General features: G+C 41.8%; 2 protein-coding genes across 2 annotated transcripts; one reads left to right on the top strand and one right to left on the bottom strand.

Moving 5' to 3' along the window:
- Nucleotides 1–3029: 3029 nt before the first annotated feature.
- lipg (lipase, endothelial) lies at nt 3030–8898 on the bottom strand. The gene is made up of 10 exons (XM_070903661.1): nt 8665–8898; nt 7377–7567; nt 6951–7130; nt 5862–5973; nt 5544–5762; nt 5166–5408; nt 4813–4933; nt 4118–4345; nt 3918–4022; nt 3030–3789 (listed from the first exon to the last, which is right to left on the bottom strand). The coding sequence occupies exons 1-10, from the start codon at nt 8753–8755 to the stop codon at nt 3777–3779; spliced, it is 1503 nt and encodes a 500-aa protein (XP_070759762.1). The 5' UTR covers nt 8756–8898; the 3' UTR covers nt 3030–3776.
- A 3151-nt stretch (nt 8899–12049) lies between these two features.
- LOC139284092 (E3 ubiquitin-protein ligase KCMF1-like) lies at nt 12050–23690 on the top strand. Its single transcript, XM_070904257.1, has 7 exons — nt 12050–12141; nt 13943–14110; nt 16300–16439; nt 17657–17758; nt 19909–20089; nt 21104–21422; nt 22112–23690. Exons 1-7 carry the CDS (start codon nt 12126–12128, stop codon nt 22437–22439), a joined length of 1254 nt encoding a protein of 417 aa, XP_070760358.1. The 5' UTR covers nt 12050–12125; the 3' UTR covers nt 22440–23690.
- Nucleotides 23691–24803: the final 1113 nt, after the last annotated feature.

Genomic DNA, 24803 nt, shown 5'->3' with positions numbered 1-24803 from the left:
AAAGAATCATGAAGCATCAACAGTTACAACAGTTATACAGTACAGGCTATGTTTATAGGCTATGTTGCATACAGTATAAGCTTAGTGTATATTCATTCTATCAATACAAATCAGGGCAGTTATAGTAGCCAACATAGAACAGTAGTCTTTCAAGAGTTAGTTTGACATCCTATATTTGACATATATTCATAGACATACAGTAATTAGTGTGTGTTATGCATCATCACCATACTATTTGAAATCATTGAAATGTAATTTTTGGTTTTAATGTAAACAGACCTCTATCAGAAACTTTAATAACTTAGATTCAATTGCTGTCTGATGGTAGTCTATGTACTGAAATACATGTCAATCAAAATTGGGAGCAATAGTGGGTTCCAGTCCTGTGTATCAAATTGTGGTTGTGGGACTGTGCTTTTGTTCACATTTTGATCTTGGTTTGTGCCTCTAAAACAAAATATTCTGCAGGGCTCCAGTTCAAAGAAGCAGGTTCACTGAATTTTCTGGATAACTGCCTATGTAAACCCAGGACCCCCTAAAATCTGGAAGGTGGATTGATGCACAAAGAACTATGTTGTATGTGTTTTACTCAGTAAAGTTTCCCAGAAACTGTGTAAGTAATCCTACCTCTTGTAACATTTCTTTTGTTCCATAATACATTTGCTTTTGATTATGTCACATTAACCCCCCCATAAAACTTTACACTTTGGTTTTTGAGATAAAAAGTGTTATTAGTGACCTTTAGAGGTGCTGGTTGTGGGTTTTATCACCTATGGACAGAGCCAGGTTAGCTGATTCCCCCTGTTTCCAGTCTTTATGCTACGCTAAGTTAGCTGGCGGTAGCTTCATATTTAGCATACAGGCATGACAGTGATAACAACCTTCTCATCTAACTCTCGGCATGAAAGCACATTAACCAAAATATCTACCTTTTCCTTTAATAACCATCTAAAGGAACAGTACATCAGTGAAACAACAAGGACCCTGGCCAAGAGACTGAATGAACACTGGAAACAGACAACATCAGCTGTCTGTAAAAACCAGACCAAAGCCATTCACAGCATCGACTGGGAAGGGGTCCAAATCATTGACCAGGAGTGAGTAGACCGCCAGAGAAAGATCAAGAAGGCCATTTGCATCCAAGACCATTTTGAACAGAGACACGGGTTAGGGTTACGATCTCCCCTCCCAAAGACCTGTCATCATTTCACCCAAGATCCACATTTATGTCATGCTATATATACAACTGAGCAAAGTCCACCCGTTAATATAGACCTAGAGATGCAGTTGTGGTTCTGTAAACTATTAAATTAACCTTGAGTTTAGATTTTCTTGTGAAACAACCATCTAAAGCTTCCAAAACACTCAGATTTACTACTCTGTTAGCATTGCAGAAATAACAAGCGCTGCATTATGGTGGGTTGATCCAGTAATGTGTGTTCTAGCTTATGCAAGACACGCAGAAGTACCAGTTAAGAAGCTTTACTGGCCAACCAGACGATGACTAAAGAGGTCGTGGTTTGCTATATACAGGAGGCAGATGGCATGGAGGAGGTTAAGATACTCCATGACTACGATACTGAAATGAGTCACCAAATCAACACTGGGTGGTATGTTGGTTAGTGAGGGGGCACGGTCCTCATGTAAAAATGAAGGTTTTCTGCCTTGGGGAAAATAGGTTACTGCTGCAATGAGTCTCAGACAAGAGCGGATCAGAGTGTTGAAGATAATTACAACCAGAAAACACACTGAGAAAAATACAAGAGGGATAAAAAGCAAAAGGCATGAATCATTTGAGCTAACGAGACTACTCAAGCTGGCAGAAAGCAGCCAAAACAACTAAGATCTGGCAGTCATAGTCAACCACCTGGTGTTAAGTGTAGCACACTGCCAAGACAATCCTCCTAACCTGCCGGACATTTCAGTGAAACCTAACAGGGCAGAGGAAGGTGTGACACAAAATATTTGGCTTGACTCTCTGTAATCCAGTTTTGCTGTATAGAGAAACATGAGGCTCAGCAGGATGTTGCAACCTCACCACCAAATGTGTTATTATAGGTCAGGAATGTTGGTGGCATTCCTGATTTATTACTACTCACAATGCAACCACTTTATTACAGAGGGCTTTTACTTTATGTTGAAAGATGAGATTACTAGTGAGCAATATGCGCACATGTGTAAAACGTGTGACAACAACTACTGTACAAATTAATAGCTGGAATAGAGAAACACTCAGTTCAAAGAAGGTGTTATGCTGTAACACAGCAAATGTATAGTTAAGCAAAAAGTGTTGTAACTTGGTGTATTTATTCATAAGCTTTCCAGTTTGGTGGGAGTAATGTTGAGGTTGGATAAATTAGCTTTTGTTAAATGAGAGCTGACAAGGCCTCAGGAGGAATTAGATTTCCAGGTTTGCACGATTCAAGCAGAATAAAAAACAAAAACCAATTGTTATTCGATATTACAGGTGACCGTCCTAATAAAAGGTATCATGAAAAAAAAAAAATTTAATTGTCCTTATTCTGGTAAAACTTCACAATAGGTTCACAATAGCTTTGTTTCCTGAGACGTGATTGTTTAAGGCTTGAACATGTTTCTCAGGGTCACATGAAGGCAAACGCTGTTTATTTTAGAGTTGTACAGATTTTGAGCATAACATGTGTTAACATGTGTTAAGTTTTCCTCGTCCCGACAGGAGCTGGATCAACCAGTAAGCTTACTTGATACCCAGGCATCAGTTTCACAAGTGATTTGTGAGCTCCGCTTACATGCAGATCACAAATGGTGGCAGTGTCACAAATGTCACTTGCATATTTAAATCCTTGGGGGCTCCAATATGTTTGAATTAGTGAAATGTAGAAATTTACAGCAAATTCTCATGATGCAAATTGTAGCTTGCATGTTGCAACCTACGATTACCAATAAACACGACAGTTGACGTGCATCTCTGAGAAACATAATCCCATCCTTACTGAGGCAATAAAGACATCTTTCAACACACATGTGGCAGTAAAAATGATAGGCGACAGTTTCTACAAATAACAGGTGAATTTATTTTTCCAAAAAGTTATTTACATTATATACAAAAACACACACCCAAAATAAGCCACATACATTAACAGTAACACTATGCACAAAGCCTCAGAAAGAGGTTGTGTGCAATGACATCAGGTATCTCCTTCAGGTATACAGTGTATCAGTAATCTCTCAGCAGAAAAGGCACACTTCTTGGTCACCACAGACACAAAAACACCCACACATTGACACACACTCACACAACATACACACAAATACTGCATCTAGGAGAAATGCATTCATCATATGCTTCATTATGGGATGTGCTCTGATAAATAACGTTGGTCTTGCAGTGCTTCCATTTTTTTTTCATAAATAAAAATATTTAAAAATGTACAGTACAGCGACTACAATTGCTGGTGTATGTCCACTGGCACAGATCTGTATTCTACGTCACTAGTCCACACAAAGGAACGTTCTGTAACTCCTCTGGCAATCTTAACGCGTTTAGGACTGCCCTTAGCTTCCGGCCTGCGCGTCGTTTTCCCCAGTCTCGTAGGCTGGACAGACCCCAGATTCCTTGTTTCCAGAAACCCATGGACCCAGGTGCAGTTAAGAGTCCAGTCAAGCCCCTCCCACCGTGCGCTGATGAATCTTCCTCCTACGAAAAGTGCTCAAATAAAGAGAAGGCAGTGCTTCTCGCTGATCCATGTTCGGTCCCCCATGGTGATGGTACATCAGTTGTTGGAAGTGCCGAGTCGTTACATGGGCAGCCTGTCGATCAAAAACAGGTTTCATTTGCTAAGAATAATCAAAACACACACCATACTACAGCTTCTTCAAATATCATTTAATGCAAGATTATTCTGACAAGATATCCAACATTTTATCATGTTTCGTACCGTTTTCTTGGTTTCACTTCCCAGCCATCACGACATTTCACGTAAGTCACAGAATCCCCTGGTGAGATTTCGGTTTTTGCAGGGTCTTGGGCACAGAACGTAAACCTGCGACAACAAAAAGAGAAATATCAGTAAATGTTTGTCAAGAAAAACAAATCTTGGGGAGGTGTGGCGTCTAGACAGCTGCACGCCCTACTTACTTCTTCTGTGTTTCCCCAGCTTTCACACGAATCCGCCGGACTTCCAGCACAGGTTTTGGAGGCTTTGTGTTCCAGGCCCAGAACGTTTTCTTAATGTTCTTCCAGACGGAGTTCCAGGATTCAGATTCTCCTTCCCAGCTCAGACGGATCTTCAACAGGTCACCAATATCCTCCTCAGTAAACACCAAGAAGGTGTTGGTCAGGTTCAGACCGACAGATTGATCATGGCTGGACAAAGGGAGGAGAAATCAGGTCAAGTCAGGTGCTCAGGAAACTGAACACAGACGTTCTAGCAGCTGTATGTTCAAGACAACAATCTTAATTCTACATTAATTAAAATAAATTATTTCTAAAAAGTACTGTGACTAAGGCAGAACAATCTGAGCTGCTGTGTGCGATTGTTGACGTATTGTCAAGTCATGCTTTTACGTCCAAGACTTTAAATTAGCTTCAGCATCTACGGAAACTTGAACTGAGAGTTACTGGAGTTCTTTCTCCAGTCTGAGCTTGATATACAGCACATGTGACTGGCACTTCGAAAAGGTCAGTACAAACAAGGTTCAAATTCCAAATTTATATATCACAGGCACTGTAGCTACCAGGTTGTACATAAAGGAGGACACTAGCCAAGCCATGGCACAGTGCTTTTATGGATTGTCATGGTTTTGCAGGGAAGATTTAGATTTTGTACTTACACATCGACGAATATGTTTGTTGTATCATTATGGGCTCCATACAACTTGACGTGGAAGGTGGGATCTGCATTGTCGAATTGTTTTCTGTTGAACACGTGCATCTTCATCTGGTAGTGGTAGCCTTAAAAGAAAACATAAGACAGTTAATGTTTGATCCACTGTGGAATTGTGTACAGTAGTAGTTTACACTGGCAACGGTGGAGTCATAAAACATGTTGAATATGGAGGTTAAAGATAAGAAACTTGGTGATTATGAACCTAGTTGCTTATCAGGTTTACTGTAGGAAGTAGTAGTGGTTAAGGATAAAACTGACCGCAATGCATTTTCACGCCACGTCCTTATTTTAACTCACCTCCGAAGGGAGTGTCAGCACGTGTCTTCAGATACATTTTACTGTTGCGCCTTTTGCGCATCTTTCTGGTGTTGTAGCCGATGTTGTTGCAGCGATTTTTGCGGCAGCTGAGGCAGATGCCCTTCTTGAAACGGTCGGGGCCGGTGCACTGGAAGGCAAAGCTCATGTGGTCCTTGTTCATTAGAGAGTCCACAAACAAGTGCACGGCGCGCTCGTGCTCGCACTTCATCACCTCCATGAAATCTGGAGAAAAAGAGGAAGGTAGGTTAGGTATACTGTATACGGTCAAATATGGACCAACAGGCTGGGTATAATGCCAGGACAGCCATGGTAGCTGAAAAAAAAGCCAACACAAACAGCCATTTGTTAATAACTTACTTCCAGCCACTGCCAGCACGTCACCCAGAGCACAGCCGGGCTGCACTTCACCACCATTGGGGTAGATATCAATGTCTCCAATTGGCTGCTGGATCCCAATGCTGACACCCAAAGCCTCTCGAGTGTACGTGTGCAGAACATCCACAAAGTCGGCGTCATCTGGCGAGAGGCGCCTCTGTTCCTCTACACCCTCAAACATTGGTCCTGCTGGATCTAGACCTATTTAGAAAATAAAAGATGAGACAGAAGGTTCATTAGAATGAGGCAGTACAGTCTTTGAGGAGCGTTTGTTGCCGATTCATGTTGCACTTAACTCACCAGTGATTCTGCCGATGGTCCCTCGCACATACGTTCCTGCGTAGCCGGCTACGTGAGCGCCTAAACTGTAGCCAATCAGGTGCACATTCTCCAGAGGCAGCTGCTCCTCATCCTGTTTGAGAAAAAAAAAAGTTGTAATACTCACATCAGCAGCTGCCACCGTAAACACTAACTCACACTGAACAAATTCAGCCAGCGATGATCAGTCGTGCCTGCAGCGGAGCCAAGCTCAGTTAACCCGGACAGAATCTACTGACAGTCCCTTCCATGCAACAGCGCCTCCACCATCTGTCTCAGTTTGTCTCCATGAAATACTCTTTGTCCATGTTTACAACTATGTGGCAGGAGGCCTAAATCTCTCCTCACTTGCCATTCGTGCACCGGTCCAATTTTGTGACAGTCCTGCTGAATGGGAATTGTTGTCTTTGCCTCAGAAGTACTGAATAGGCCATGATCCTTATTAGATCCTCTGATGAGCATTTATCTGAAGAGATTCTTAAAAAAAAGAGACAAAATATAAAATATCCTAAGCTGTGAAGACAACATACCAGAAAGAAATTAAGCTACTGCCTCTGGGTGACTTGGTAGTTCCAAAAACATCCAACATTAAAGATACTAAGTGGATATTTAGCATACCATTTCACGTCTTCAAATGTTCAAATGTTCTGACAGCTCTGTTGTGCTCGCAAAAGGCTGTGATCTCTTAAATCACCCAAATGGAAAGACAGAAGGGGGGCAGGTTTTATGAATTTGCAGGTACTCAGCTGCTCTTCTGTCACTCAGCATTACTGACGAAATGCCAAGATTGCTCAGATCACGCACAACACCATAAATCATTTATAAAAAGACACATCCCAAAGCACATGATAATTTATGAGACACATTTATACATCCGCATTAAGTGACAACACGTGCATGAGGGTACTGTGGTCAGTGGCCAATGCAGGTGTCACACCAGAATAGAAACCCATTGGTGCATTTGCAAGATTTGATCATTCAGTTTTAGCAGAACACTCAAACTTGGATTCTCAAGAGGAAACAAAGCTACTTTCACAAGTGCTGAAGGAGCTTAAATAACCGTGTACACACCTGAAGCCAGTCCAGCAAGGCGGCAATGTCGAGGCCGACGCCGTGAGTATGGTTGACTGCATCGGGGTACAGCTGCTGAGCCATCGCTATCCAATCAACAATAACCACATTGGCATCACTTTCACGCTGAATCACTGCGGAGACCAGCTTTTGCATCCAACCTTCGAACATCCCACTCATCTGAGAGAAGAAGAAAATAGGAGTCATTCATTCATTCATTCATTCATTCATTCATTCAGCCAGACTACTTTAACCTGGTGATACTCTGCACTCGGTTATCTCACATTCACATGACACATTCCAACAATCAAAGCACTCTGTTTGGAGAGACAACACTTCCGTCCATGCGACACACAAGTTTTCCTTCACTCAGTGAGAGGTGAGGTTGCAGTTTGTCAGGAGTGAACAGGGACGAGTCATAGTTACCGTCCAGCCGTGGATGATGAAGATAGTCTTGGCTGTAGCGTTGAAGCCACACTCCTCTAGACACTCCTTCTTGCCGGCCTGCAGGTAGCAGCCCTCCTGCTCCAGATCTAGACTCTTTCTCATGTTGTACTTGATGATACCATTGAGAGCCTTGCCATCTGTTGACAATTCATCGAATCCACTGTCTTCACCTGAAGGAAAATAACAGTGAGGAAATGCTCAGATTAACTTTATTTCTGCAATCTATTAAAGAAGAAAAGGATGAATCTCACTAAAAAGAAATTTCAATTCAAAAAACATGCAATTCAGAAACCATTGAGCCAGTCATCCTTGCAGGGAGCGGCCGAGACAGCCAATCAACATCTGCTGCAATAATACCAGTTGGGTGCAAGTTCTACCGGAGACTCAGGCGCAGAGCCACCCTTCCTCTCTTCTTTTATTTCATCTTCTCTTTCACACAGTTGCAGCCAAAGCTCGTATAATTATATCTGACTTTAACACACTGTACTCTCTGGCTTGAAGCCTGAGGCTAAAACGGTACAATCAGAGCATTTAACTGACGCAAGAAGCCTTTGGAAGCACTTAAGAGGATGCTGACAGTTTATCCAAAATCATAATTATGGAAAAGTTAATAATAAAAGCGTTCTTTTAAGACTGCACTGATTTTTTTCTTCTAGAAGACATTTATTTGGTCTCTTTGTGTTTGAGTCTTGATGGAGGGGCTGAATGAATTAAAACTGGATTAATTCCGCCGCGCAGAGCACAAACGTCAGATCTGAATTTAAATGATGAACTCAACACCCTCTGGTAATGGGCCACACAGACCAAAATGACTTCAGCTGGGTAGTAAAAACGCTGGTGAGCGGTCAGTGGTAAAACGCGGATTCAGCGGAACATCTTTCCAAATAGTTCCCACAGACGTGGCGTTGTGTGTCCTCCACTTGGAGCCTTGCGTCAAGACTCCTGCTGCTCTCCCAAAAAGGACACGTCGCAGCCTTGTCCTTTAAATCCATCCCCGTTTTTCTGGTTCGCTCTCCCCGCCACACTTGTTCACATTTGTAATTTAGCCCTAATAGCCTAAAAAATGCAGATTAATCAGGCGGGGATGTGCGGAAATATGAGGTTTAGGCTGCTTATAACAGGCTATTGTTTCATTCATAGATTTTCACAAGCGCAGGTTTGCCCTACTTTAAACAGCGGTGTGATAGATTTTGACACTTCGCTTTGAGGCTGGAAAAGAAATAAATGACAGTAAAGAATGAACAAAAGACACAAAGCCATTTCTTACCTTTGAGAACAGCGTTTTCCCCAAGAGCGGACGAAAAGAGCGCAGCAGCACACTGTAGGAAAATCCACAGTAAACGGGCTTTATGATTCATTTCTCAGTCACAGACGAGTGTGGAGGAATTAAAAGGTTCCTGGGAATATAAAATGTATTCTGGTGTTGCCGGTGGTGGCGCGGTAGGTAGGTGAGAGAGTGTAGATCCAGTGGTGACAAAGAGCAACAGAGCCGGTGGTGCGTTTTGGTGTGAAGCACCGCTCAAGAAATGTATTAACTAGCATCAAGTGTGTGATTAGAGTTTTAAATAGTTTCTCCTTTTCAGTCATCTGATCATCGGCTGATCTATCGCGGATCTTATTGGTCAAGCCCCCATTTGTTTACGTTTAAAGGCGTGGCAAAGCTGAATGAAGTCGTAGTAGGCTTCTCACGTTGCGCGTGTTTTAACCCTTGTGGGTGTGTACGGCTGACGCAGGCCGCCATAAAACATATCCAGTAGCTGGTATGAAGGTCATCTAGCTCACATATTTGTTGCCTAACCGGATTCAAACAATGCGTGGAAATAATCAATGAACAGTCAACGAGCCTGTGAGACGCACTGACGCGGAGAGGCGCTTCCAGAGGATCAGACCCGGAGCCCACTTTTTATTTTTTAAATCTTACAGTAATATAAACAATAAAAATGATTTCCTTTGCTCATTATAATATGTGGGAACCCCCCCCCCCCCTCTCTGCGAGTCAATGGGAATATTTAAAAGGCTCCGACCCGTGTGTGTGTGTGGGGGGGGGGGGATGGCGAGGCTCCCCCTGAGAGCATCGTCCCCTCCGCCTGGCGCGCTGCCAAACCATCAGCTTAGCTCACCGACCGGTTTCAATTGATGAGGCGAAGAATGGGCTCACTCACGCAAGGGTCTCTGCTACAATAACACCACTGTTGTGTGTACATACATCAGCGCCCACTACCCAGTAGGAAGTGTCACCTGCCACCCCAGCGGCCCCTGGTACCTGGTATCGAACCAGCTTTTACGCATCTCTGAAAACAAAGTCATGCTGCTGGTTACAATGTGCACCAGGTCAGTGGGTTTACCATTCAGTGATTGTATGTCTCCTCAGGCTCTTTATCATGGTCTCTATTAGCGGCTATTCCTCAGGTTGATCAGCAGGGTATTCAGTGTATATCAGTTAAACTTTGTGGCTTTTTTCACTTTATTATATTTGTTATTTTACATGATGATTTATATGATTTCAGATGATGGTACATGTATCACACAAATCAATCGTCTTGCTGATAATGTCAAAACTGCCCTGAAAAGAAAGATCGATTCATCAGTGTATTGAAGTCTGTTTTGTACCCACAATGTAAACAATGTCACATGCAAATAAATCCAATCTCTTCTATATTACCAGCTTCATTCTGACTTGGACTGACTTGACTATGCATTGTTTTGATCAAATTTCTTTTTAAAACCTGCATTAATATCAAAAATGACTTTTTCAAAGGAGGAGAGTGAAGCTGTGGGTGATAAAGGAGCATCTAAAATAACTTCCTGTCCTATTTTTACCCATGTATTAATACCCATACTGTATTCTCGAGAAAACACAACAGACACTAGAGCGTAGAGCGTAAAATCGCATCCTGCTCATTCACTCTGATTCCCTCATGGATATCAGTGATCCTGGAGCACACAGTCAATTGTAATTCACATGGGAATATAATTCATTCATAATAATACACAATTTTATGTTTTAGAAAGGATTCAATCTGGTTTGTGACAAATTACTTACTGCAGTTTGCATTTATGTCACACCTTCCTTTTATTTCTGTTTTTTATCTGAACGCCAGAGTAAGAAAAAGTCTGTAGTTCTTATTTTTTTTTTTTTTTTAAGTGAGAAAACTTACAGACTTCCCAGAATCAGTCTGTTGGACTGACCTGATGTCAGACATTGGCAGTTACATGTACTTAAAAGTTAAAGTTTCTTCTCACGCAGGGGTATTGTTATTCTTTCCATCCACACACCTCAGCCAGCTGCCCAGTGTGAGAGCCAGTTTGATTCTGCACCATGCTGACCTGTCCAGATTTCGCCTGACAAGGTTTGTTTGGCTACACCCATCAATGAGGCACTGTGAAATAAAACAATCAAGTAGACCTACGCAGGCTGCTCTGTGGGGAGAGCAGAAAGACCGTAATTTGAACATCTTTAACTAGCGTAACCTTGCTCTGACTCATTCCTCATGATATTGTCAAACACTTAAGTTATGAAGTCAGAACCAAGTTTGCAGAAACCACTGAGTTTCACATGTGTTAGCGGGAGCTGTTTCTCAAAAGGACTCACACAAAGCTTGCGGATGCCCTGTAATTCTTGGTTTGTACTTAATGCAAAATCTTCTAAAATCCAATCACTGTTGATATTGTTAACTTTTTAGAGCTATATTTAAATGTATACCCTTCACCAGGTTTCTCTCATCACCTTTATGGGTTAAGATGCAGCTCTGCGTTCACTTAAAATTTTAATTTTAAAAGTATCAATATCTCATGATGAAGAGCCCTGCATGTAAGCAGCTGTGCATTTGATAAGTGAAGTCGATGGGAGATAGCTTTAAGGTTACCACAATTGATCACTTATATTATTTGCTTAACCATGCATATGGAATTGCATTTTGCATTAATTTTGATAAATTCAGAATAGGTTATAGGTTTCAGAGATGCTCTTAGTGCTATCTGTCCAAAATATTTCTGTTATGATTAACTGTTAAATGTATCTTTAATGTCAGCCAGAACAAATAACTTTATTAAAGCTTTCTGTGTTTTTTTTTTTAGAGGGAACAGGTGATGGTAATTGACCTTAAGGTAAGTAGGTCTAAGTATTATGTATGTATGCTCACATGACTGACATTCCAGTATATTTGTCTTATAAAGATCTATAAGCTATGTTTTAAGGCCTGTCTCAAAACTGCTTCCCAGTTAGTATACATAGACATATATTAAAACAAACAATAAAGCCTATTTTAGCTTATTTTGGAGTAAGAGAATATATTTACAGTCATGGAGCCCCACCAGGTGACGGGGAAACATATCTAAGTGGTTTTATTCCTGTTCAGAAAGATGGAGAGTGAACAAAATCTGGTATGTAGGATATTTTGTGTAAATTATTAATAACAAAGTAAAAAATACTTTCTGGGGGGTACTCTTGGAGCCCGTTCAAAGTCCTTGAAGCCATCTCAGCCACCCACCTGCAAAGGCAATCTTCACACCAAAAGTGAGGCAACACCGCCACCGTGTGGACAGAGGAGCAGCGCACCGGACAGTGACACAGCAGGAGGCGGAGGGGGGCAGTGAGCCAGACCGGATCCTTCATGAGGGAAGAGGCCAGGGACAGCCAGCCAGCCCCGGCTTCTCTTCTCTTCACTGATATTATTCTGTATTGTAAGCCAGGGAGCCCGAGCAGGGGGCTGCGTTAGTGTTCATAGGATGTCCCGTCATGAAGGTAAGAATACACTTCAACACAGAGGCGTGAGCAAGTCGGAATTTGTGATAAAAACGTTGACAGAGCACCGCTAGCTAACACTAGCTAGCCGAGAATTTCTTGTTTTGCAGCCCATCCTAGCTAACGTTGGCTAGTGTTAGCAGCAAGGTTGCGGTGTAATTTCGTGGTTACGCATTATGGCGGCCACAAAATGTTTATTTAATCCAACGGACCTTGCACTTGACGTTTATGTTTTAGGAAATGTACAACAGCCAGCGTTAGTTGACCAAAACAACGCTGACATATAAGCGGAAGAAGCTAGTTAATGTTAGCTACTTGTGCTAGCTAACCTGCAAGCTAACTGGTAATAGGTTATGTAGGTTAACGTTAACGAGCTGGGGAGCAAGGGGGAGTGCCGAGAATAGGAAACATAAGAGAGCAGCGAATCCCAGATGGCGTTGCGGGGTCTACGCTTGTCATATTGTTAATGTTAGCTAGTTGTAGCTTCCTTCCAGATAAAAGTTGGCCTTTTAGATTCTAGTTTCGCAAGCTAACACTTAGCAAACCAACGTTCACCTCGTCCTTGTGGCCAACCTTGTTGGACTTGAAGTTCGTTGTTAGTTTCAAGTAGACATCACTTAACATTGTCAGTAAATGTTTCAGCTCACCAACCGTTAAAAAGTTGTGTTAGGTAAAGTCTACCATAGCTGTCTAGCTTGTCAGCTAACGGTAGCTGGTTTATTCGTTAAATGGTTAGCCAGCAAGGTTAGTCAGGCCTGAACGGCCTTTATTTTCCATGCCTGTGTTGTTGTAAACTTTGCTGTCAGTAGTCGTCAAGTTATGAATGTCTTAGATATACTGTCATTAACGTGTCTGCAACTGCTAGTCGTCAGCCGCTGCACAACAGGATCAGGTTGGCACTAAACGTTTACAGCTTACTAGCTATGAATGGAGATATAAGAGAGTTTAGACAGCCTGCTGTCAGACAACACTCCGAGACTGCACGACTGTCCTAGTCAATCAAGAACTGCACATATGGTCCCGTACCCATATACCCCATGTGTCACATGAGGTTAAACCTTTTATATATAGTGTTGTGACAGACATATTCATGAGGATGGCTTTATGAATGAGCTTGGTGTTGTGAGTGTAGTTTTATTAAAAGATGAATGGGGTAGACACTAGTCTATAAGTCTGGTAACTCTTGCTGCAAGGGGTGGACACAGTAACATACCTGTAAAATATGATGCAATGAAATATCACTGCAGTAAATACACACCATGTGATATAGAAGTGTTGTTTCTGCTCAATGTTTATTGTGAAGGTATTCCTTTTGAATGCATTTACAGTCAAACAACACAAATGTGACAACAACACTGAGGTCCAATCCACCTCACCCATGTCCTTTCACCACCATGACAAAAGCAAATTTACAACACATATACAAAAAGTACAGCAATTATAATGCATTCCAGTACACTACCACAGCACCACTTAAAAATGAATCAACTTCTGTCACAGCCTCAATTAAAACTTAACAGTACTGTATACATATGTAGTATTTATTGCAGGACTGTCGTATTGGATTGCATTATATTTTGTTCATGTATATTTCACCATGGGCATAATACCTTTGAGAAACTTTCATCCTGTTGTGATCTGGGATGTTCCAACACGAAAATGTGGCGCAACCAGCTTAGAATAGAAAGATGCAAGGCATTTGGTTAATTTGTTCACCCTTCAGCAGGATATCCAACAAGACTCCATATTCTTCCAATTTGTGTTTGCAGTCTCTCATCATGTCTTATCTTTCCTCCCTCAGGCGTGAGCTGTGATGCATGTTTAAAAGGCAACTTCAGAGGTCGACGATACAAATGTTTAATTTGCTACGACTACGATCTGTGTGCATCGTGCTATGAGAGCGGTGCAACCACAACCAGACACACCACAGAGCATCCCATGCAGTGTATATTAACCCGAGTGGACTTTGGTAAGTAGAAGTGATATTTGCATCAGACTGATTATGAACAGAGTGCCTATCCAGGTTGTGAAAATATGGGAAGTGTGAGATTGAGCCATATGAGCTGTCTGTCATTCAGTATTATATTTGTTGTTGTAATTAGTAGTGTTTAGGGACACTTAATCTTGATAGATAGTGTCTGTACACTGATCCTCATAATGGTTTATCACCTGAATGTCGGTGTACAAGTGAAAGTCAGACATTATCGTAAGCTGAGTATCAACATTGAACTATCAAAAAAAAGTTTGTGCATGAGGTGTGATTTGCGAAAGATCAGTTGAGAGACTGTTGTGGCAGATTATGCCAAAAACAAAGAATGAATAGCTTCATAAATACATGATCTGGAATTTTTAGACAAGGTTTTCATCTTGGCACAGTGATTTTGTTTGTAATCAAGGACTGCCAGACACCAGTCACAAATAATCAAGACCTGGCATTTCTCGGCATGTCATAATTAGGTGCTGGTAGTCTTTGGAAACCTCCCTTCAGTGGCTTTGATAAGCATGCACAGATAAAACTGTAACAGTGTATTTTATCTCTTGCTAGCACTGGTTTTTGTGTTCAGATGGGAGGGCTGCTCCCAAATGGCTTAGCAGTGACTGATTTGACCCAGACAGTCTGAGGAGTTTTTGGGAGTGTAATTTTGGGCTTCTGGGTTTGATTTATCTGTACATAAATGAAACATTTTGTAGTGGCAGTGACGGGGATAGAGATATTCAAATCTTAACTACACCATACTTACTGTAAATTCAGTTACTATTAATAATTGGTTAATTTAGCATTACAGTTGATGTGGTATCATCTCAAATGTAGTAAAATTATGGTTTTGATTGAATGGACCATTCTCCTGCTTTTGGATGGCCGCTTCTATTATTATTTCATGCATTAGTGCTGTGAAATATGTTGGTATTTAGCCTTTCGCACATTGGAAATGCTGTTTTACAATCTGTTGGAGAAAAAAAAATACAAACTGTTGCTGAAAAGACAGCAGAAGGTACAAGCTCACGACGAAGTCCTCATTTTTGTGGTTGTGGTTTTTGTTGTGTATTTTCAGTGTGCCTGTTGGTTCTCCACCAACTGAACCAACTGTTTTATGGCAGATCTCAGTATTTACACACACACACACACACACACACACCTCAGTTTAATGGTGGAATCGAAATCTTTCTATTGTTTTGATGGGGAAATATGAGAAAAGTTGTTATGACCTGCCAAATGCTAGACTCTTTGTTGAACTGGACTGTTTGAATAGCTACAGATAAACTGCTTCTTATAAGTGATTTTATATGCAGTAGGCTATGAAATTTGTATTATAGCTTATTATGTGAAGCTGCACTAATCAATGTTTTTATATTCACAATGACCACTGTGTGTAATGTAAAAGGGCTCACTCACGTTAAAGAAACAGAGTTATTACCAGACACTGCAGATCCACTCGGCTCTGTGGAGCATTTTTGCATCTTTCGGCTCACTGCAGCCTTGTTTCCAGCAGATTAAACACACAGTATCTTACCTGTCCAACACCAAATGGCAGCCAGATAAAGGTAGCAACCAGCTGGTGAACATGGTGTAGCATTTATCAACTAAAGAACCAGATATTTCCCTCAGAACTTGGTGGAGAACAAATCAGAGCCAGTAGGAAAGTGAGAATTGGACTTACATTCATCAGGTGGACAGAAACACTATTCCAAATGAATGCTAATGGTGCTCTGTGTCAGCTGGATAGGTAAATAGCTTGTTTTGACTGCAGAAAGGCGGGGGAAAAACTGCAGGTTTAAGTAAAGCTGTCTCGAAAGCTAAATGCTACACGTCATTAAAGGGACTGTAGACTCTGCCTTTAGACTACTTACAGGTGGATTTATGTGAGTAGAGTAGATGTAATGTGGCAAAAAAAAAAAAATTTGGTGAACTAGGAGGCGTCTGTCATCGACTAAACCTGTCTGAATTGAACCTGTTTATTAATTAGTCTTGTCCAAATGGGCTTTAACATGACTGGTAACATCCTGGTAAAAATTCACATTTTAAAGCTTTAACTTTCTGTTCTTTACTTTGCGATTTGACTTTGGTCCCATGTAGGAGAAACACTGCAATCCCACCAGTTAAAACAGGCCAAAAAAACACTGACACTGAATGCAATGTCCGTCTTGATTCCCCTCCAGACCTGTACTACGGTGGAGAAGCGTTCTCAGTGGAACAGCCCCAGGCCTTCACATGTCCCTACTGTGGCAGGATGGGCTACACGGAGATCTCCCTGCAGGAGCACGTGGCTGCAGAGCACACAGAGACCTCCACAGAAGTGGTAAGTTGGTGCTGAAGCTTCACACACAGCCATCTATGAAACTTTTGACTAGATGTTTGCACAGAACTTAACACCTGGAAATATTTACACTTGTGTTGATTTTTCATGGCGTGCCTCAGAATGTTTTCTCAATGGAGTAAATTGATTCAGTGTCTGACAGTGTCCCTCACATTACAGGATCCTGTAGGTTTGCTACGAAGTATGTTGTAGTATGTTTACATCTTATGCATTGTCTTGCTTCACAACGTCACAGTCGCAGACTAGTTCTGATGTCAGCCTCTGACTCTGCAACAAAAACTGAACTGAACAAGTGATGCCAGGTAGACTTTGCAGTTCTATTTATAGATGTTCACTGTTTTTCCTCCGACAGCAAGAAAACAGTGGTTTGAACTGCTGAGAAATACTTAACCCATGTACTGTACGCTTTATATTACTGCTGACCTTTTTGGCATGTATTTTAGATTTTCTTCCTTCCTGACAACGTTTGATTTTACCTTCTTTGATTCTTCAAACTTGCTTGAGGGAGGTCCAAACCATTATAATAAAGTGTGTTGGAGTGGCACATTTAAATGCTGTTATTCAGATAAGAAATAATGTATCCTCTCTGAAATTAATGTTAATTTTGAAATTGTCTTTGGTTAGTCAAGGGGTGTTCATTTACCACAATGTGACTAATAATTCTTTAGTTGGTTTAGTTAAGTTAATTTGAAGACCATGTCGCAGGTATTCACTTGTGCACTCAAACACTGTCGGGTAGCTTTGTCCAAGTGTAAATAACTTAGTTAGCGACTTGTCACCCACAGCAGCATACAGGCAGCAAGCATCATGTGAAAAATTATAATGTAGTTCATGATCATAAATTTAGTTTGACACGTTATGCTAGCCTTTCGGGTACATCAAAATTAACTCTGTAAGTTAGCTAGGCTCATTTAGATTTTCAGCCTTTTAAGAACCTAACAAAATAACATGATGCTTTTCATAGTGTCCTTGGTACAACAGTACAGCTCATCATTCTGTTTGTTAGTTTTGACGCACTCAACACAGAGCTGGAGCCTTCCTCAGATTGCATCTCTTCGTGTTTAAATACGGCATTTGTTCAGTAGATATTTACCAATGTCAGTGTTGGTTCAAGAAGACCCAGCACCAACTGGTGAATGTTGACTGTGCAGTGAAGTGTGCTGATATTAACGTGTCCGCTCTCTCTTCCTGCCCTCTAGATCTGCCCCATATGTGCAGCGCTGCCAGGTGGCGACCCGAATCATGTGACAGATGACTTTGCTGCTCATCTCACACTTGAACACAGAGCACCCAGAGACTTGATATCCTTTTCAAGTAGTAGCCCCCCTCCCTCTCTCCACAGACATGGCCATAACCTGGTTGCAATATTGACTGTAAGGAAACAATTTGAATTTGTGTTTCAGTCAGTTGTGTGAAGAGAAGAAGATATTTCAAGGTTTCTGTGCTGAAACGATTCAGATATTTATGCTTATGTTATGTGAAAGAAGGGATGCAGTTTGTGTCATCCAGATTGCTTTGTGACTTTAAAGATTAGCGCACCAGGGAGGCGTCTGTTCACTGAAACTGACATTTGTTGACATTTTGCTAATAACATTAAAGCCTCCTGTGGTAGTCTTCCAAATCACCATGGAGGGTGAGGTAAGAATATGTACAGTAATGATTTCATGGCTGTTGTACTGTTTTTAAACTAAATTATGTGTCTCATGTCATTGTGACAAACTCAAGTAAGGGGGCTTCATTAGTTGATCAGTTGGTTGCACACTGTTTGCCAGTTGTTTGGTGCAAAGAGGAGGAAAGGCAAGTAAAGGACAAGTTGTCCTTATTCTCCTCCTTTGAGATTGTCCCTCTGAAACATGTGTGGTAGTGGTAAATTAACTGCATTATTAAATGTGTTGAATGTTCCTAAACAGCAGCTTAAATGCAGTTCAATGTTGCTTACATGTTTTTGTTATTGGGCTATACCCAAGATGTTATCAGTAACTAGTGAACGTTTTTACCTTGTTGACATTGTAGTTTTGATGGTTTGTAGGGATGTACCAATCCAATCTGAATCGATATTGTAGTTGATACTGGCCTTACTAAGCGGATTGGGTATCGGCTGTGATGAGTTGTATACCTCACTGTGTTACTTAGTGAGGTATACAGATTTTAGATTTAGGAAAAAGGGAGCACTGGTATCGGATCGGCACTTGGTATTGACAGATAGCCTGAGTTTAAGTAGTAGTAAGAGTTAAGTGCATCCCTATTGGTTTGCATTGTTTTTATTAGTTGTTCTTCTGGCATGTCACAAGCACTGCAGTGAGGTGACGCACATTTCTGCCAGAAGGCAATAATAGTCGGGGGCACAAACGGTAGTAATGTGCCAATAAAAGTGAAGACTGCCAACAAAGTAAACAATGCAGGAAAAAAACTGTTTTATTAGGGAGTTTTGTGAGAGAGAAACACATTCATGTGTGATTCAGTTTGAATCAAACCAGTTGTGAGGACAGCTACTCAAGCAGAGGACACTTTTCTGAAGAAGAAAAATTGAGGAATGTCTTATAATTACTATGAAATTATATGGAATGTGTTAGTCAGTTACAGCCCCTTCATTCCTTTGAGGTTGAAAATGCAGTTGATATAGGAATTAACCTATATGTATGAGTGAACTTCAGTCCACATTAGTACAAGTTCTTCAGGAGAACCACAGAAAGAAGCACTTTTCAAGGATTTCTAAGGCAGTGAGCCTTAAATTTAATTATTTATCAAATTGTGTGAAGGGTTGAAATGACAGCATCTGTTTTTGCCTGTCAGGAACCAGCTGAAACACTCCGTGCGAGTTGTACTCAGGGATAGACTCAGAGGACTGGCGACTGCATCCTGGCAGTCTATTTATAGAGTACTTTGAATAAGTGGAGAAAACAAAAGATGTAAAAATCTAGTTAAATGAAACATGGACAGAACAAGTGCATCTTAAGCTGCACAAAATAGGGCCATAGCTTTTGTTTGTGGCTGTAACCCAGTGTGGTGTTTTGTGCGTGGGTTCATGGTGACATGAGAGCACCATGCAAATATGTTATCAGATTGCAGCTGGTTCAGAAGGCTTGAGTGTACTGAGCATTTAGAGGAGTGGCAGTGACAGTTTCTGTGCTGAAAATACAAGATGATTAATACCTTTGTCGATCAACAGGGAATTTATTGTGATAATTTTGATCAGTCAAGTCATTTTGCAACCAAAAATTACAAATATTTGCTGGTTCCAATTTCTCAAATGTGACAAGGTTTCTAAAATGTATATCTGTGGGTTTTGGACTGTTGGTCGGACAAAACAAGCAAATGTAAGATAATCAGCTTGGGCTCTGAGAGCTAATGTGGGGATTTTCACATTTTGTAGACTGAACGTGTAATCAGAAATGACAAAGAGTTGTAGCACCATTATGGTCTTGATGTGTTCCTTAACGGCGAGCTCCACGATGAGTCCAGTGGGGTGCGGCATGTGAGGAGGATGTTTCACCCTGGGCGTGGGCTGGGGGGTCCGCGGGCCCGCAGGTCTAACATGCACTTCACCAGCAGCACCACAGGGGGGCTCTCCACCAGTCAGAGCTCCTCACAGAGCTCCAATTACAGCAGAGAGGCCATGGACCCCATAGCAGGTCAGTCACACATGTGGAGGAGAAGTCATGGGTACATGGTTAACCCATGCTGACATGTATGATACTGTACAGGCTCCCTCTGAGGCACAATGTTGCAGAAGATGGGGCTGTGGAGCCTGATGTGGGTCAGACAAAAATAACTATATTCTTGTTATTAGTAGAGTCAGGCAGAAAACAATTATTTCTTGTTACTCATATGTAATTCATATGTACCCAGCTGCAACTGCAGGAGGTCTGACACACAAAACACCAGTGCTCAGTACTAAATCACGTGTGTGGCACTCATAAATAGACACATTTAATCTTAATAGAAATAGTTTCTCACACACAGATATATTACCTGCAGTAGCATAAATATTATTAATGCCTCGACAGTATTTCAGTGTGCACTTAAAGGTAGTCTGGATAGTACAGTAATGTGTGGCCAGAGTTGTTGCTGTGGCAATTCCTCATTTATCCTGTTCCCAATTTGAATCTGGTTCAGTGCTTGGCATTCGCCATGTCAGCTCCAGCTGTGCCATAATGAGGGTCCCTGTTCAGTCTGCTTCACAAACAGGGCACCAGCCCTAATCACCGCCTATACCTGCTGGGCCGTTGACCCGACTGGTCGAGTTCTAGCCTGAAAACCTCACTGATGAGTATCTCATACTGTACATGTGTCTTTGGAGTTACAATGCTGTGCTTTTGATTGTGGATCAGAGGCTGCTCAGTGGTCCTACATTGTTCTGGTTTTAGTTCTGTGACAGTATAGCTCAGAGGTACTAGTTTTTAGGGATAAACCAAGTGACCAATTTTACATATTTACACCTTACAAAACAAATTATTAAAAAGGTATTATTTTGAGCTATTATCAGTTTGCATGATTTGCTTAAAGAGTGTGTTTTCACACGTTCTGGTAAACTGTGTACTGGCTTTCAGGTAGACTGCTAATCTTCATACTAACCAGTGTTAAGTGGTTGGCATGACACAGGTTGCTGACATTAAACCTGTGTCTTCTCCTTCCTGTTCCTCCAGAGCTTCTGTCCCAGTTGTCGGGGGTGCGGCGTTCAGCAGGCGGCCAGCTCAGCTCAGGCCCCTCAGCCTCCCAGCTCCAGCAGCTTCAAATGCAACTCCAGTTGGAGCGACAGCAGGCTCAGGCGGCGCGTCAGCAGTTGGAGACGGCCCGAAACGCCACCCGGGGTGGCGGCCGAGCCAATGCAATCCTCAATACCAATTCAGCTGCCGCAAACCCCAACCTCAGCGCCAACCACAATACCAACCCCAGTCCCAACCCGGGTCCACCTGAGTCCAACACACAGCATTCTGCACATAGCTCCCAGTTTCTACTCAGCAGGTGCGACTGTCGAGCTTATCTTTTGCATCTACTTTCCATGTCTTTACATTAAGTCCCTCGCCACTCAAAAATGTTTTTTGCTTATTGTTACCTCACTTGGATGTTCAGCCTTCACTGTGCACAATCATGTATGTGCATAGTTTGAACAGTGTGTGCTCACCTTAAAGGTGACCTGTGGAGTACTCTTGTAAACAAAGGGTCTGTTTACACTCAGTGTTAATCACAAAGTTGTGTTGTGTGTATTGTCAAATATGTTTCCTCATTCATAAAACATTTTCAAAGCTGTTTTTTTTTAACATTTTGAACCTGCATTGTTTACATACATGGTTACTTACCAGCAGTCTTCTTCTAGCCTGCCTTTGCTGACACATTGCTGCATTTCTTGTCCACTTGTCATTCAGTGGAATAATGTGAAACAGTTGGCAGGAATGTGTATCGTGTCAACCACATGCGCTTGCACGAGACAAATAAAATGCAGATCCATTCATAAAAACATCACTCCACAGCGCTACTAGTGGCCAAAAACGCCACAGGGGAGCCTTTTTAAATCTCAGTTTAAGGCGTGTATCTATAAGCATGATCTGGGGACATCACAAATTTGGCTTCACACATTTGGACCTAATTGTGGTCCAATAAACAACTTAAACAAGTGTTATATGGAGACTTACTGTTCGATCTCTCTCTCGCAGGCTGAGCGAACCGCGGCTGTCTGAGGCCGAGCGGCAGGCATGCGAGGCCCAGTGGGCCGACAGGAGCTTGTTCGTGACGGAGCTGCTGCTGTCCACGCTGCTGCCCGACGAGGACGCCTCGGCCTCCTCCTCTGAGGACGAGGACGACTGTCACGGCTCGTTGCGGAATTTCGCTGACTTCGAGGCCATGGGCTGTGTTGAGGTCATGACCTTGGACGTGGCACTGGAGAACCTCAACCTCAAGGAGATGACCCCGGCTACCAAGCCGACGAAAACGACGACTAAAACGGCACCAACGAAGAAAGAGCCTCCTGCGCCGCCCCTTTGATGACATGGCCACTCCCTCCCCTCAAACCACCATTGTAACTGGCTGACTGCTGAGTCGGTCCAACTGCCAATGGATGACAAAAAAGACTGCAGTTCTTTTTGGCTTTGTTTTACTTTTTTTTTTTTCTCAGTGATTGTCATTTCAGCTCTGTCGCTCCCCACTCAACCCCATGTTTATTACATTGTGTACATTGAATAAAAGTAGTGAGACGAGAGAATGTGAAAGCAAGCAAGCGTGGTGGGTGCGTGAGAGAAAGAAAAATAACTATATAAATATATTATAGAAAAATCTATATGAAAGTTGATAATCAATTCCACATAACCCGTGTTTCCTCTAGCAGATGAGCAAAGCGTAGTTAGCCGTTTTAAGAGACAAACACGTCACACTCTCACCCAGGGAGAGGAGGCAGACAGAAACCTCTCCGATAAAAACGCTGCTGTGTATTTATAGTTATTAATTAAAGAAGTGCTTGGATGGTTTACCACAACTTAAGCATGAGCTTAAATCACCATGTGCCCATTTTTAACTGCACAGTCACTAGATGGGGAGGTCTTTCTCTTTTGTTCAGACACCTGAGTAACTGTAAATTAACGGTGCTGAGTGCCACATCACTGGCATTTATGCGCCACACACAAACACACACACACAAATAGACTGATGGCCGCGTTTGGTTACATTCATGTCCAGTCTCGACCCCCTCCCCCTTGTGTGACATCACCTGTTTTGGGTCATGTGACCTTGCTTTATATCGACTGTGGGCACTTTGGTTTTGAATTGCATATCCAGTGTCCATTTGTGTACACTACAGATGCTCTACATAAAGGCGTGACACAACGTGGAGGCAAACTGAGATGAAACGATCTCTTCAGTGTGACCATTTTCAGGCCTTTTCTAATATGGAAGAAACACAACACATACGGTTGTTTGTTTGTTTTTTTTGTTTTTGTTTTTGTTCTCCTCTCTCTCTTTTACAGAAGACCAGATGCTACTCTCTCCAGTTTCCCGTGATCTGAAATTAATCTCTCCATTACTCATGAATGCAAAGATTACTTATCATGTGACTTGAAGGAGAGAATCCTGTATTGCTCTTTCCATTAATTTCTCTCAGTCAAAAAGATCTTTGTACACCTCCACTGCTACCTGAAGAAATGCAATGTATGTTTTTGGCTCAGCGAACAAGCCAAATCACAGGGTAAACCTTTCAGTTTGGAGGACAATAAAAATGTTTTGGATGGAAATTAACTAACCCAATCCTGCTGTCTGGTTTGTGTTTTTACTTTCTTTTTTTTTTTTTCTTTCTCAGTTGCTAACTTCTTGGTGAGCATGTACAGCATATGGTCAAAATAAACACCTATCTTACAGGTCAAGTTCAATCTCAATTAGTCTTGTCATGTCCTGATGCATGTCCTCTTTCACGACCGCAGTGCAACATCAGATTAACATGCCAGACTAAATTACGAACAGGTGACATTTAAGTGAACTGAAATTTCAGACTAAAACCGACATGCAATATCCCACTTCAGCCATTAAAGAGTCGCGCCACCATGTTCCAGATGAGAGATGAGTTGATAAAAGTGTTGATCTGGTTGTCGGAGACCCTTCAATTATTATCGTGTGCTCAAATGAATAAGCTGAAGCAGCTGCAAGAGTGGTACAAGGGATTGTGGACCCCGGGTTTCACCTCACAGGCTACGTACAGACTGCCCTAACATATTGCTAGAGTTTGTCAGGGCCCTGTGGAGGCTGAAGGGAAGTCCTGCAGATACTACACAGGACTGAAAAAACTACTTCACTACCTCCGCAAGAACCGTTGTTTTTCCACTGTAATGCGAAAAAAAAAAAAACAAGGCTAATCCCTACAAGAGGTCCATGATGACTCATTCTAAAAGAATCAATAGAGGTGTACGTGGTATGTCTCATGAACATTTAGACATTTACGCAAATCAGATAGTCAGTACTACACAAAATTCCTAAATAAAGCAAAAATAGCCATATTTTTGCCGTCCAAACAGTGAATCCAGTTCTCCATATTTATGGAGTTGTGTCATGGAAAATTAGATTCTTGGACATCAAAGGAAAAAATCCATGATATGCCTGGAATGTCAAAACTTCTGTTGATTTTTAAGCATGTAAGTTATTGTTGACTCTTGGGAACACTGTGCAACAAAATAATCAAAGATAAAAAGGTCCACTTACTTGTTTTTTAGAGCTTAAAACTTCAGTCGTCTTCTCCCTGGTCTCTCTTTAAGTGTCTCTCAATATCACACACACATGCAGAGGTGACCCAGCCGGGCCTGGGAAGTTAGTGTTTTTATATAATAATATTTATTCATTTTATATATAATATTAATCCTAAATTTTGTG

Source organism: Enoplosus armatus, chromosome 4 (assembly GCF_043641665.1).
Source record: "Enoplosus armatus isolate fEnoArm2 chromosome 4, fEnoArm2.hap1, whole genome shotgun sequence".
In the NCBI taxonomy this organism is placed as follows: Eukaryota; Metazoa; Chordata; class Actinopteri; order Centrarchiformes; family Enoplosidae; genus Enoplosus; species Enoplosus armatus.
The sequence above is the reverse complement of the archived record's forward strand: the minus strand, read 5'-3'. Positions and strand labels throughout refer to the sequence as shown.

Bases quoted from the DNA above. Each gene is read 5' to 3' on its own strand.
- lipg (XM_070903661.1), bottom strand. From the start codon at position 8,755: ATGAATCATAAAGCCCGTTTACTGTGGATTTTCCTACAGTGTGCTGCT. The intron at 7,131-7,376 runs GTAACTATGACT...TTCTTCTCTCAG, and splicing joins TCATCATCCACGGCTGGACG to ATGAGTGGGATGTTCGAAGG. The intron at 4,023-4,117 runs GTAAGTAGGGCG...TTGTTGTCGCAG, and splicing joins GCTGGGGAAACACAGAAGAA to GTTTACGTTCTGTGCCCAAG.
- LOC139284092 (XM_070904257.1), top strand. The intron at 16,440-17,656 runs GTAAGTTGGTGC...CCTGCCCTCTAG, and splicing joins CAGAGACCTCCACAGAAGTG to ATCTGCCCCATATGTGCAGC. The intron at 20,090-21,103 runs GTCAGTCACACA...CTGTTCCTCCAG, and splicing joins GGCCATGGACCCCATAGCAG to AGCTTCTGTCCCAGTTGTCG.